The 11,436-nt window shown below is 39.9% G+C and overlaps 1 protein-coding gene across 1 annotated transcript; it reads right to left on the bottom strand.

Moving 5' to 3' along the window:
- Window positions 1–242: 242 nt before the first annotated feature.
- Window positions 243–2,864, bottom strand: lpar6a (lysophosphatidic acid receptor 6a). The gene is made up of 2 exons (XM_037774388.1): window positions 2,227–2,864; window positions 243–1,951 (listed from the first exon to the last, which is right to left on the bottom strand). Exons 1-2 carry the CDS (start codon window positions 2,229–2,231, stop codon window positions 847–849), a joined length of 1,110 nt encoding a protein of 369 aa, XP_037630316.1. The 5' UTR covers window positions 2,232–2,864; the 3' UTR covers window positions 243–846.
- Window positions 2,865–11,436: the final 8,572 nt, after the last annotated feature.

The following is an 11,436-nucleotide window of genomic DNA, read 5'->3' as shown; positions in this document are numbered from 1 at the left end:
TTGCATTTAAATGGTGTGAAGTCAAACCTGTTTGCTGATGCTACAATTTTCTCTTTACTTGTGTAAAACTGGAAGTCTTATGAGGTTTAATGTTGTAAATAAAGTGGTATTGTAGCGGCATTTAATTTTGAGTTTTGGTCCATTAGGTTATGTCCAAGTCCAACATTTAAAACCATTCCTATTAAAGTATCGAAATATAGCATTTCCTTCATTGAAATGAAAAAAGGTTTCAGGTGCAATCATTTGATTTGAACAGTACATGACTTTTATTCATTACTGTGGCACGAGTGCAGTATGTGGAAATCTGTGTCAGTGCATTTAATGGACAATAAAGACTACAATGAAATGGTGCCAGAACAAAAAAAGGCACTTCTGTGACCTATTTGTAATTCACAATAAAAAAAAAAAGCCCTGTACAATCTATAGCTTGATATAACTTTATGTTAATTTAATACTATTCTAAAGTTAGCACCACATCTAACCACGGAAATGTACAAATACACAGGCACATTTAGCATTCAGTATCATCAGCTGTGCTGCTGCACAGTGATCACATTACCCTCCAGGTCACTTGCAGAGTAATTGTGCTTAACACAATTACAAATTATTCCACAGGAAACGGAAAGTAGCAAGCAGTAATAAGCAATCCACAGATGAGAACAAAGAGTAATACTGCAGGGCCGAGGCTGTCGATGACAAGTCCAAACATATGCCCTGAGATGAAGATAATACCTCTTTGGCAGGTGCTTCATAAAGCACTCCAAAAAAAATCCATTCCCATTGTCTCAAGGAGGTTTATTTTTCTATGGAAGGGTGGATTTCATGGTGAGTGTAGCAACCCCATCATCACACTGAAGACTCATTGTGGAAGACTTTAGCTTTGAGGTTCCTCAGGCTGAACTGCAGGTTGGAGCCGCTTTCTGACTGCAGGGCCTCAGAGAACTTGACCTCATACGAGCGGCTGCCCTGAGACTTGGACCTCTTTATGGAGTTCTGGATGGTCTCCGAGGTGAAATAGTAAACGATGGGATCAAAGCAGCAGTTGGACACAGCGATGCAGAGGGCTATTGGGTAGATCGTCCGGACCACCGACTCCACAAAGCAGCCTTTTAAAGTTTTAGTGCGGACCAGAGCATAGAAAACCAAGTTGACATTGTAGGGGATGAAGCAGAAACAAAAAATAAGCAGGTGCACAACTATCATGCGCAGGATCTTTGTTTTGTTCAGCTTCCCCCCGCGACTGATGGTTTGGGGCTGACGCAGGGTCTGCAGCACCATGATGGAGCAACACACGTTGAGTAGAAGCGGGATGACGAAGCCCACTGTCTCTATGAAGATCACCATCTTGGACAGGTGAGATTTCCACTGCTTGGAGGAGAAGTTCTCGAAGCAGAAAATGGCGTTGGAGTTGTTGTTCTCACGTGAGGTTGTCTGCAACATGAACCCCGTGGGGAGACTCCCTGACAGCACCAGCACCCATACGGCAATGCACACTATCTTAGCATTGCGCTTGGTCCTCAGCGTCCTTGAGCGAAAAGGGTGCACGATGGCTAGGAAACGATCCACGCTAATGCAGGTGAGGAAGAGCATGCTGCCGTACATGTTGGTGTAGAACAGCGAGACGGAGACCTTGCAGAGCATGCCTCCGAAAGGCCAGTTCTGGTTGATGAAGTAGAAGACCCTCAGAGGCAGCGTGAAGACAAACAGCAGGTCAGACACCACCAGGTTCATCATGTAGGTCGTGGTCTCGTTCCTCAGCTTCAGTGAGCAGGTGAATATGTACATAGCCACGACATTGGTGATCAGTCCCACCACGAACACAATGCTGAAGACGGTGCTGTACAGCGGGTATTTGAAGCCATCGTTCTTGTCGCAGGTGGAGCTGTTTGTGGAGCTATTTCCAGGCCATGGCTGGGTGAAACTGTCAGTCGGGAGGGTACTGTTGTACATTCTGAGAGACAAAGAGTGGAGGGATGAGGGGTGTCTGTTATGTAATAGCTATATAATGAAGGGGCTGCTCTACACAATGAATTCACCATGAATGGAGAGTAAAGCACAGCACAGTCCTAAACCAGGATACATGTAAAGACACTCATCTGATAATATAGGCCATTGGTACAAAGGTTTCCTTCCAACACAACTGTCCATGTAAGAGAGGACTGCAGCACATGGTCAACATGACTCTCTTCCCCCTATCTTGATGTAGTTATCTTGTGGGGGGGTTACCTCATATTGAAAAGACCCCTCCCAGAGGACAGAGATCCAGGCCGGAGCGTCCTCCCCTCCCCCTGCCCTGTCTCTCGACCAGGCTGCACCCCACAAGTAGCAGGCTGAGCTTCACTGATAAATCAGTCACACAAACGTGTCTCCTTTTCACTCAAGAAGTCCTCAGTTACCACGAGCTGCTGAGTGCCACGAAAGAAATGATGGCATATCCACAGTCAGGTCCGTTACAGAGATGTCCTCATGGCAAAATCCTTTGTCTTTGTCAAAACCCCAGTCCTGTGTTTTTGTCCTTTTTCAGCTCCAAAGCAGCAAAGTTGTCATTTAGCTTTCCACCTCTCACAAGGTCCTCACCACAAACCACCAGGCTCATTCAAAGGAGCACTGGAGCTTGAGTTGAGCTCCTGCTCTCCGTCTGTGTGTCACAATGTGAGTGTTTCACAGTTTGTCCTCAGGGTCTGTTTCCTGTCCCCCCTCTTTCTTTCTCCTTCTCTTCCTAACTGACTGAGTCACTCAGTCAGTCTACTATTCTCTCTCTCTCTTTTTCCTCAGTCTCTCTCTCTGACAGCCTCACGAGCCTTTGCTCAGCACGCATCACACTCAGACAGAGCTCTACTTCTCCTTTGTGCCGGTATCACACACAGGCAGTTTTTGTACTTTGCAAGGGAGAGCAGCTGTGGTTACTCCTCCCACTGCCTCCCATCTAACTCCTCCTTCTCCTTTGTCTGCTTCACAGAATCAACCAAAACAGCTCAGCATTGTGAGGGAATTCATCAAAAGTTGACAACACATGCTCATAATCAGCTACTAACACACATTGATGAATGGATAAACATTTAAAATGCATGTTTTGAGGTATTCTTACTGGAGCAGTGAGAGATCACAAGTTAAAAAAGGCAATATTAAGTGTAATACCACCAATATTGAGCTTATTATAAAGCAACTTTCCATATCAACTAGAGTCTAAAAATGTGAACTTATAAGGGCAAGAATCTCTGGTTAAATCATTTGTTTACTACGAATATATTTTTAGATATGAAAGCATAATAAGTACTTCGAGCTGCATTATGAATTGAAACTAGGGATGTCAATCGATTCAAATATTTTATCGTGATTAATTGAAGGATTGTCCATAGTTAATCACTATTAATTGCAAATTGATCACACATTTTTTATCTGTTCAAAATGTACCATAAAGGGAGATTTGTCAAGTATTTAGTACTCTTATCAACAAGGGAGTGGGCAAATATGCTGCTTTATGCAAATGAATGCATATATTTATTATTAGAAATCAATTAACAACACAAAACAATGACAAATATTGTCCAGAAACCCTCACAGGTACTGCATTTAGCATAAAACAATATGCTCAGATCATAACATGGCAAACTGCAGCCCAACAGGCAACAACAGCTGTCAGTGTGTCAGTGTGCTGACTTGACTATGACTTGCCCAAAACTGCATGTGATTATCATAAAGTGGGCATGTCTGTAAAGGGGAGACTCGTGGGTACCCATAGAACCCATTTACATTCACATATCTTGAGGTCAGAGGTCAAAGGACCAATTTGAAAATGGCCATGACAGTTTTTCCTCTCCAAAATTTAGCGCAAGTTTGGAGCTTTATTTATTCCACTAACAAGCTAGTATGATACGGTTGGTACCAATTGATTCCTTAAGTTTTTCTAGTTTCATATGATACCAGTATCTTCACTCTAGCTTTAAAGCCCGCTACAACCTTAAAATCGCAAGTTATGTTCATGCGTTAAAGAAATTAAAACAAATTTGTGTTATTATCACGTTAACTTTAAGCTCTTCCTGACTAAATGTTGGCTAATGTGTGAAGATCAAAGGCCTCTCAGTGTATCTTTTGTGTTTTTGTGACATCTTAAATCCTATACAACCCCTTACATCATCTGTGGTGGAATGCAACTAAGTACATTTACTCAAATACTGCACTTATGCTACTTTATACTTCGCTACATCTCAGTGGGAAATATTATTCTTATTTTTACTTTATTACATTTATTTAATTACTAGTTACTTTGCAGATCAAATTATTGTTTACATAACCTGTGATGATATTATATATACAATACATTGCAATAGATTAATTTGCCCAACAGCATATAAATTAAATTAGCTCCATCTCGAACATGCTGCATTACAAAATGCTGTTTACATATTTGTGTATGAGTATAATAGTCCAATAATATGATACTTGGTAAAAATATAAAACTGACAGGAGCTATTCTTCTGCATAACAAGTACTTTTACTTTTTGACAAGTCTGTTTTACTGCCTTTACTTCTGTATTTCCACTTCCAGTACCATCCTGAATGCAGGACTTGTAATGGAGTACATTGTGGTATTGCTACTTTGACATAAGTACAGACTCTGAATATTTCTTCCACCACTGTACAGCATGACATAAATGAAAAATATCAGAAAAAAATCTAGCTAATAAAGTTCTTGGATTGCGGTTTGACTTGTTTTTTTCCTCATCAGTCAAGCTGTTAATGAAGACAGGATGTCAAAAGTGCCTGAGAAGTTCACTAAAACCCTGCAATTGCCAGAGGTGACTGCCTCCACAGGTCTGATGGGCGGTGCACCAAAAATCGAAGCGTCTCCTTGTTGTTTTTGACAGCCTGTGTGGGCGGCAGCCCTGCTTAAAGAAGAACTGTTTTATTCTGCAAGGGACACAGAACAGAAAGCTTTCTCTATTCAGTGGTTTTCAGCTGCCCTTGTCAGTCCATGCCCACAGCTTTCTCTTCTCAGCGCTGTGAAATAGCATTCAAGTTCTCCTGTAGTAGAAAGTCCCCACTTGGCAGTCAGTAAAAACATTGAGGCCTTTGTTGTGAGCGAAGTAGCTTAGCAGGGAGGAATGTGAAGTTTATAAATAATTAGTCTCAGACAACTTGAAAGTGCTCTCAGCTTCTTGATCAGCAGTGTGGTCACTGAATACTGTAAACCGTTTGAGTGTATTTGTGTTGGGTGGCTGTAACTGTGTCAAATAGGAAGTGTACTACCTGCTTGGGCTTTCCTGTCAGTAAACGAATGCTTGTCTGGCAGGTAAAACAAGTGTCGTTCTGCCAAATCTACACTTTGTAGTTCACATCTGAATAAAATCATGCAGAGAGAGCTTATTCAGATTGGTTATAATAATATTTCCCCATTTGGAAGTGACTCCACAGTGATACAAACTTATGTGTTGTAGTTTAGTAATGTGACACTAATCCAAAGATGGTTCATTTGGACTTCACAGAGTAACCATCAATAGCCAAACAAATGAGGGATCAAAGAGACAGTGGGTGTTTTATGGCCACTGTGCCTCTCTTTGTCAGTCCGCCGCAAAATAAACATCATCAAGGCTAGAATGAAATGTTCAAGAAAATAGAAAAACCTGAACTATTGTCTTCCACTCGCAAAATAGTTCCATCCAGCACATAAAAACAAGCTCTTCACATGCGAGTATGTAGTCGCTAAACAAAAACATGTGCCTGAAATCCCTCGACTGTTAAATTTCTCACAATGCCAGGAAACTGTCTGGCACCCCCCAAGGCCAAGACTGAAGGCTTCAAATAGAAGAGAAAAATGCATGAGAAAGATGGCAGGTGACATAATAGAGTTGTGTAACGATCATCGGTGGCAGTCAGAAGTGTAGTCAGACATGGGTTAAAATTTGATGATGACCAAATCTAAAAGAAAAGAATGCAACCGGAATGTGACTTAAACCTACTTAAAGGTACAGTGTGTAGGATTTGGTGACATCTAGTGGTGTGATTGCAGATTGCAACCAACTGAGTACCGCTCACTCCTCCCTTTCTAGGAATACGGTAACGTGAGCCACCAAGTGCAAAACGGCGATAATGCCGTTTGCCTCACTCAGAGGTCATCCTTACCATAATAACACTACCTTACGAGCAACGGAAGTCAGACGGCGGCTGACAGTACCACGGTTTTGCAATCTGCGGCTCATGTTACCACAGTTTCACAAGTGTGTCAGAGAACTACAGTGGCCTTCAGATAACGTAAAATCGTGAAACCCTCTCTCTAGAGCCAGTGTTTGGTTTGTCCGTTCGGGGCTACTGTAGAAACATGGCGGAGCAACATGACGGACTCCGTGAAGAGGACCCGCTCACTATGTAGATATGAAGGGCACATTTTAAGCTAAAACACAATGATTCTTAGTTTCAGGCAATTAAACACTAATGAAAACATAGTTTTGAATATCATATTCCATTTCTGCTAATAGATCCTTCGAATATGTTACACACTTTTCCTTTAATGTTTCTTCTGAATTGATGTGTTAGACTAGGCCAGAAAATGAAATAATTGTCCTCTCTGGGTTTGTCACTGGGTAACCCCCTTTGATACACATACAGTCATCCGGCATGTAAAAATGCATGCTATTGTTTTATGCAGCTAGTAGTTAATAAGTTAATTAAGTGTTAATTAGTGAGCTTCAGAGGTGCTGGTAGGGGGGGTTTGGTTACCTTTGGACAGAGCCAGGCTAACAGTTTCCCCCTGTTTCCAGTCTTTGTGCTAAGCTAAGCTAACTGGGTCCAAGCGGTAGCTTCATATTGAACATACAAACATGAGAGCGGTGTTTCATGTAACTCTCAGCAAGAAAGGGAATGACAGCACTTCCCAAAATGCTTAACTATTCCTTTAAATAGAAAGCAGGTAGTTACTTCACTTCACTTTAATGGTCACGCAACGAGAATTTGTTTTTGGTATAGCATGGAAAAAACCTCAGTAGGTATACAGTGGCAGCAGCACAACATATATCAAACACTCACAATATTCCTATTTGCTCAATACTATGAGGTTGGTGTATCACATTTTAAAATGTCATTAAATTTGATGAGGTAAATTGATTTGTTTAGGACTCTAAAGCAGAAAAAGCGTGGACTTTTAAACTTGAGAGTTAAGACTTGCGACTCCCATGTGACTTTCAAAACAAGGATTTAATCCAACCTCTTGAAGACGTATCTACAATAACATATCCTTCAGCGCCAAAACTCATTGTGTTTGATCTCAGCCCAAATGAAAACTGCTGAACAAATGTCTAACTTGGCAAAAGGGCACTCTGGACCACGCACAGCTTCAACGGGCTTTCTGCTCATTCCCTCATGTTCACCTTGGAAACAGAGACTGGACAAATGTTGTGCTGGCGTCCACAAATAAACACATGACAAGTGAAACCGACACAACCAAACGAGAACTGCAGTCCACACACGAACCACTGAGGCCAAGGAAGTGTTCCAGGACTGCCACAACAACAACAAAGTCTCAGTGAGTGTATAGACCAAAGCTCTGACACAAATCTCACACATTTTGTAAGAATGTAAAATACATAAAATAAATGTTTCACCAAATAGACTACAAATTAAAAAAAAAAAAACAGTTGAGAGAGAAGACACAAAAAGGGAAGAGCTTCTCCCATCAGTGAGGCTGTATTATCCTTCTCCAGATTTTAACACACTAAACAAACCTTCCCAGGCCTGCATGAGCTATGAGCAATACAAAGATAGTGAGAATCCTAACTTTATTATCTTATCTCCATCTTCTGTTGGAAAAAGTGTGGCAAAATGAAAACTAAATCATAGTCCTGACATTTTAAAAAACAGAAGAAAAGAGTGTGCTGCTGGTCTTTGAGGGGCCGTGCTCCCCCACGCTGCCTTATCAACTTCAAGCTTTTCACTGCTTTGTAAAACAAATACTCCCCACCCACTAATACTGACCCCTCCCCCACTGCAACCACTGACTGCATGTACAGTAAAAGCTCTTTTACCACAAACTCAGTGTCAACTTGTCTTCACAACTTTTGTTTTACTTGTCAGTCTTTGTAGCGCCAAAGCTCCAACAACTCAACCATCAGCTATCAACAACACTAAACTACCAATGAATGACTAGTGAACACATCTGGACAGCTAATTACTGACTGAATAACAAACAGAGAACAACTCTGAATCAGGGACAATATAGTAGATAATAAATTACTTGAGACCAGATCGTTTGTGATGCAGTAACTAGGGATGCACCGATACCAATGTTTGAAATAATAATTTGGCCGATACTGATACCGATGTTTTTGTTTATTTTGTTTTTACTGTTATTTATTCCCCTTTTGTGCCAAACAAAGAAACAAAGACCTCTGCATTATAAAAAAAAATAACTGAGCTGTTTTAAAGTCATTGAGCATTTCATTACACTGTCTTAAGCTCAAATTCAATTATACAAATTAATGAAACGACCTTTAATATAACCTTCTTTCACATGATAAATATATATATTTTAAATAACTGCTTCTAAAGCCTTTTCAACTACTATATAATACTACTACTACTTCCTTCTTTATATTTAATTTAGATTAATTTTGTTATGCTAGTTGTAGTATTTGGGTATATTTGTAGTGTATTCAATATGCTTTATATTTTGTATACTATGGATGTATTTCTCTAGTGTTGACATGTACATTTTAAGTACTGTTCCTGTGCATTGTTTGGATAACCTGCTGCTGCAACACCATAATTTCCCAAATTAGGACCAATAAAGTTCATCTATCTATCTATCTATCTATCTATCTATCTATCTATGTTTCAGTACTTACCTAGTCCAAGAAAGTATTTGTTTTGTGAAACATAGATTAAATGTATAAAAGCAATTGGAATCATAAGCAGTGTTTCTGCCAGTAACTAATGATTTTGGATGCTGTGTAGCTTATTGTAAAGTGTTACCTACAGTATTTGTGTCCTCCATTCAGCATATAATGTTGCATGTAAGTAAATGGTATGTGCCTTAAACCAAAAGTCTTAAGTTAAGCTCTGCTTCACTAAAAACAAACATGAACGGGGTTGTGCGGCCTCCTGGCACCGCTGGCCCGAACACCATGTTTGGAATTTAAAGACCTCGGCTGATGTTTCATTCCATTTTCTGGATGAAGCTTGAACTGAACAATTCTTCATGCAGGTGGTTTTCCCCATTCATTTACATGTTTACCGTCATCCTGAGTGACTGTTTGACCTCTGATTTTAATTTTGTCTCGAGGGTAAAACAGGCTATACTGCATGCTTGAATAGCGATGCAGTGTGGTATTCGAGTTATTTTAGAGGGAAGCCGGCCGATGTTTGTTTACAGGTTTCACAGATACTGGTGCATGAAACTCTAAAAAGGGAACTAACCCAGTATTTGCAGCCAGAAATTTGATGTGGTGTTAACTTTGTACCGATCTAAGAGCGAGAGTAGAGGGAGCCAGCCACACAGGATACGCAAGAGGGTGTTTAGAAAAGCCAAAGTTACCAATAGGTTGAGCAGATTACAGCTCTCTTCTATCAACAACAACTTCCTGTCAGCACAGAGGCTGATGCTTTATTCTTAGGCCTGACTAAAGTACCCCTCAGAATAGAAGTACTATAGGTGACTCTTTATCTCGAATTACAGAAAATAACGCTGTTGGAAAGTATAGAAAGCACTTAATTATAAGCATGGTTGTACTCAAGCACAATTTTGAGGTATTTCAGAACAGCCATTTTATGTTACTATATTTTTACTTCTACATTTTAGAGGGAAATATTGGACTTTTTTCTCCACTACATTTTTCTGATGGCTCTAGGATCTTTGCATATTATGATTTTACTTACATTATGTATGATCATCTTATAAGATACTATAAAAATCCCCTCCACTTGACCAGGTGCAACAGTTAAATGTTTCTCACACATTAATTCATGTTGCTGTGTGAATATTTCTCAACTTCCACTCAAGTTTTGAATGCAGAACTACCTGCAACTATTTTTACATTTTCATACTGCCGTTCTTAAATAAGAGATCAGAATACTTCTTGCACCACATCTCTTTTAGGAAAATCAAAGGGCTTTTGTTGGGATCAAATGAATCCATCATTTAGATCACATTATTGTCTCAGTGTAGGGGGTTTTGTATGTGGCAGAGTGCCAGTTACCGTTGGCAGCCGTGTGCATTTCCTCATTTTCTGTGTAAGACCGTTTAACTTGCGTGTCAGCTGTGTTGAGTCATTTCGTGTGACAGTGTACATATGTTTAGTCTGAGGCTTTATTCATGGAATAACATATTAACTTGACTGACAGCCTAATTCTGCATACTATACTATTAAAAGGCCCCTTATATGAGAAACGCAATAGGGTATAATGTGATTTCTGGCAACTGTAATGCAAAATGAAAGGAAATAAAAAGCTCAAATCACCAGAGAAGCTTACACCAAATAGTCTTCTATGCTGTATATCACAGTGTGTGTTATCCTCAAAGCCATGTGCACATAAATTCAACATCATTTATTTTGGGAGTAGCCATTAGCTGGAACCAAGTAACTGAATTATCGTCTGTGAGCTGCTGATCTGGCTTTCATCACAATATGCCCAAACATACTGTCTGTTAGGGCTCAGCTCAGCATACTGTGAGGCTTAAGTTTCATTTTTGTCGAGACTTTATGAAAGTAGAATCAACACATTATTTTGCCGTTCTGAAAAAAAGGTTTTTAAAAACAATGGTAAACTTCCCAAATTGTATATTTACTACACACCAATTATATTGGATTGCATTATCTTGTTCTTATGGCCACACCCTGAATCTTCCTGGTAGGTATTTGGAATCTGTAAGAAGTCTGACAGGATGATGTAATACTGTGAAGTTGCATATGTGGAGAATAACAGGAGCTTCTCATTGTGCAGACATGAGTCAGATTGTATTACATCTTACCTGTTCAAATCATTGTCCCCACGTCCTGTATAAATGACATAACACCGGCAATATTACGAGTTGCGTATTAAGTATTACATGCCTTTTGAATGTTGCAAGTTTCATTTGCTTGCATTTCACTCACCGGACGGTGCAACTGCAATATGCAGATAAGTGTGATATTTTGGTGAAGCAGAGTGAAGCAGGTGTGAAAACCTCAACATGTATTTTGGGTACTCAGCAGGTTTTCAGCACACAAATGCAGGAATATAAAAAGATATTCAAGTACAACACACTGCCCCCCAATGGCTTAGAGCTGCTATTGGTAAAACACACAGACTGTATACCACAGTTTAAGTATTAGTAGTATGTAGCTAACTGTACATTTACCCAAACATGTTGTATGTGCTAAATATTGACTTCAGTATTTTAAATTGTGTATACATATCAAAGCTGTAAATTATTCCATCAATCACAGAAATAACACATACATCAAA

Source organism: Sebastes umbrosus, chromosome 7, assembly GCF_015220745.1.
Source record: "Sebastes umbrosus isolate fSebUmb1 chromosome 7, fSebUmb1.pri, whole genome shotgun sequence".
Taxonomy (NCBI): Eukaryota; Metazoa; Chordata; class Actinopteri; order Perciformes; family Sebastidae; genus Sebastes; species Sebastes umbrosus.
This window is presented reverse-complemented; position numbering and strand designations above follow the sequence as displayed.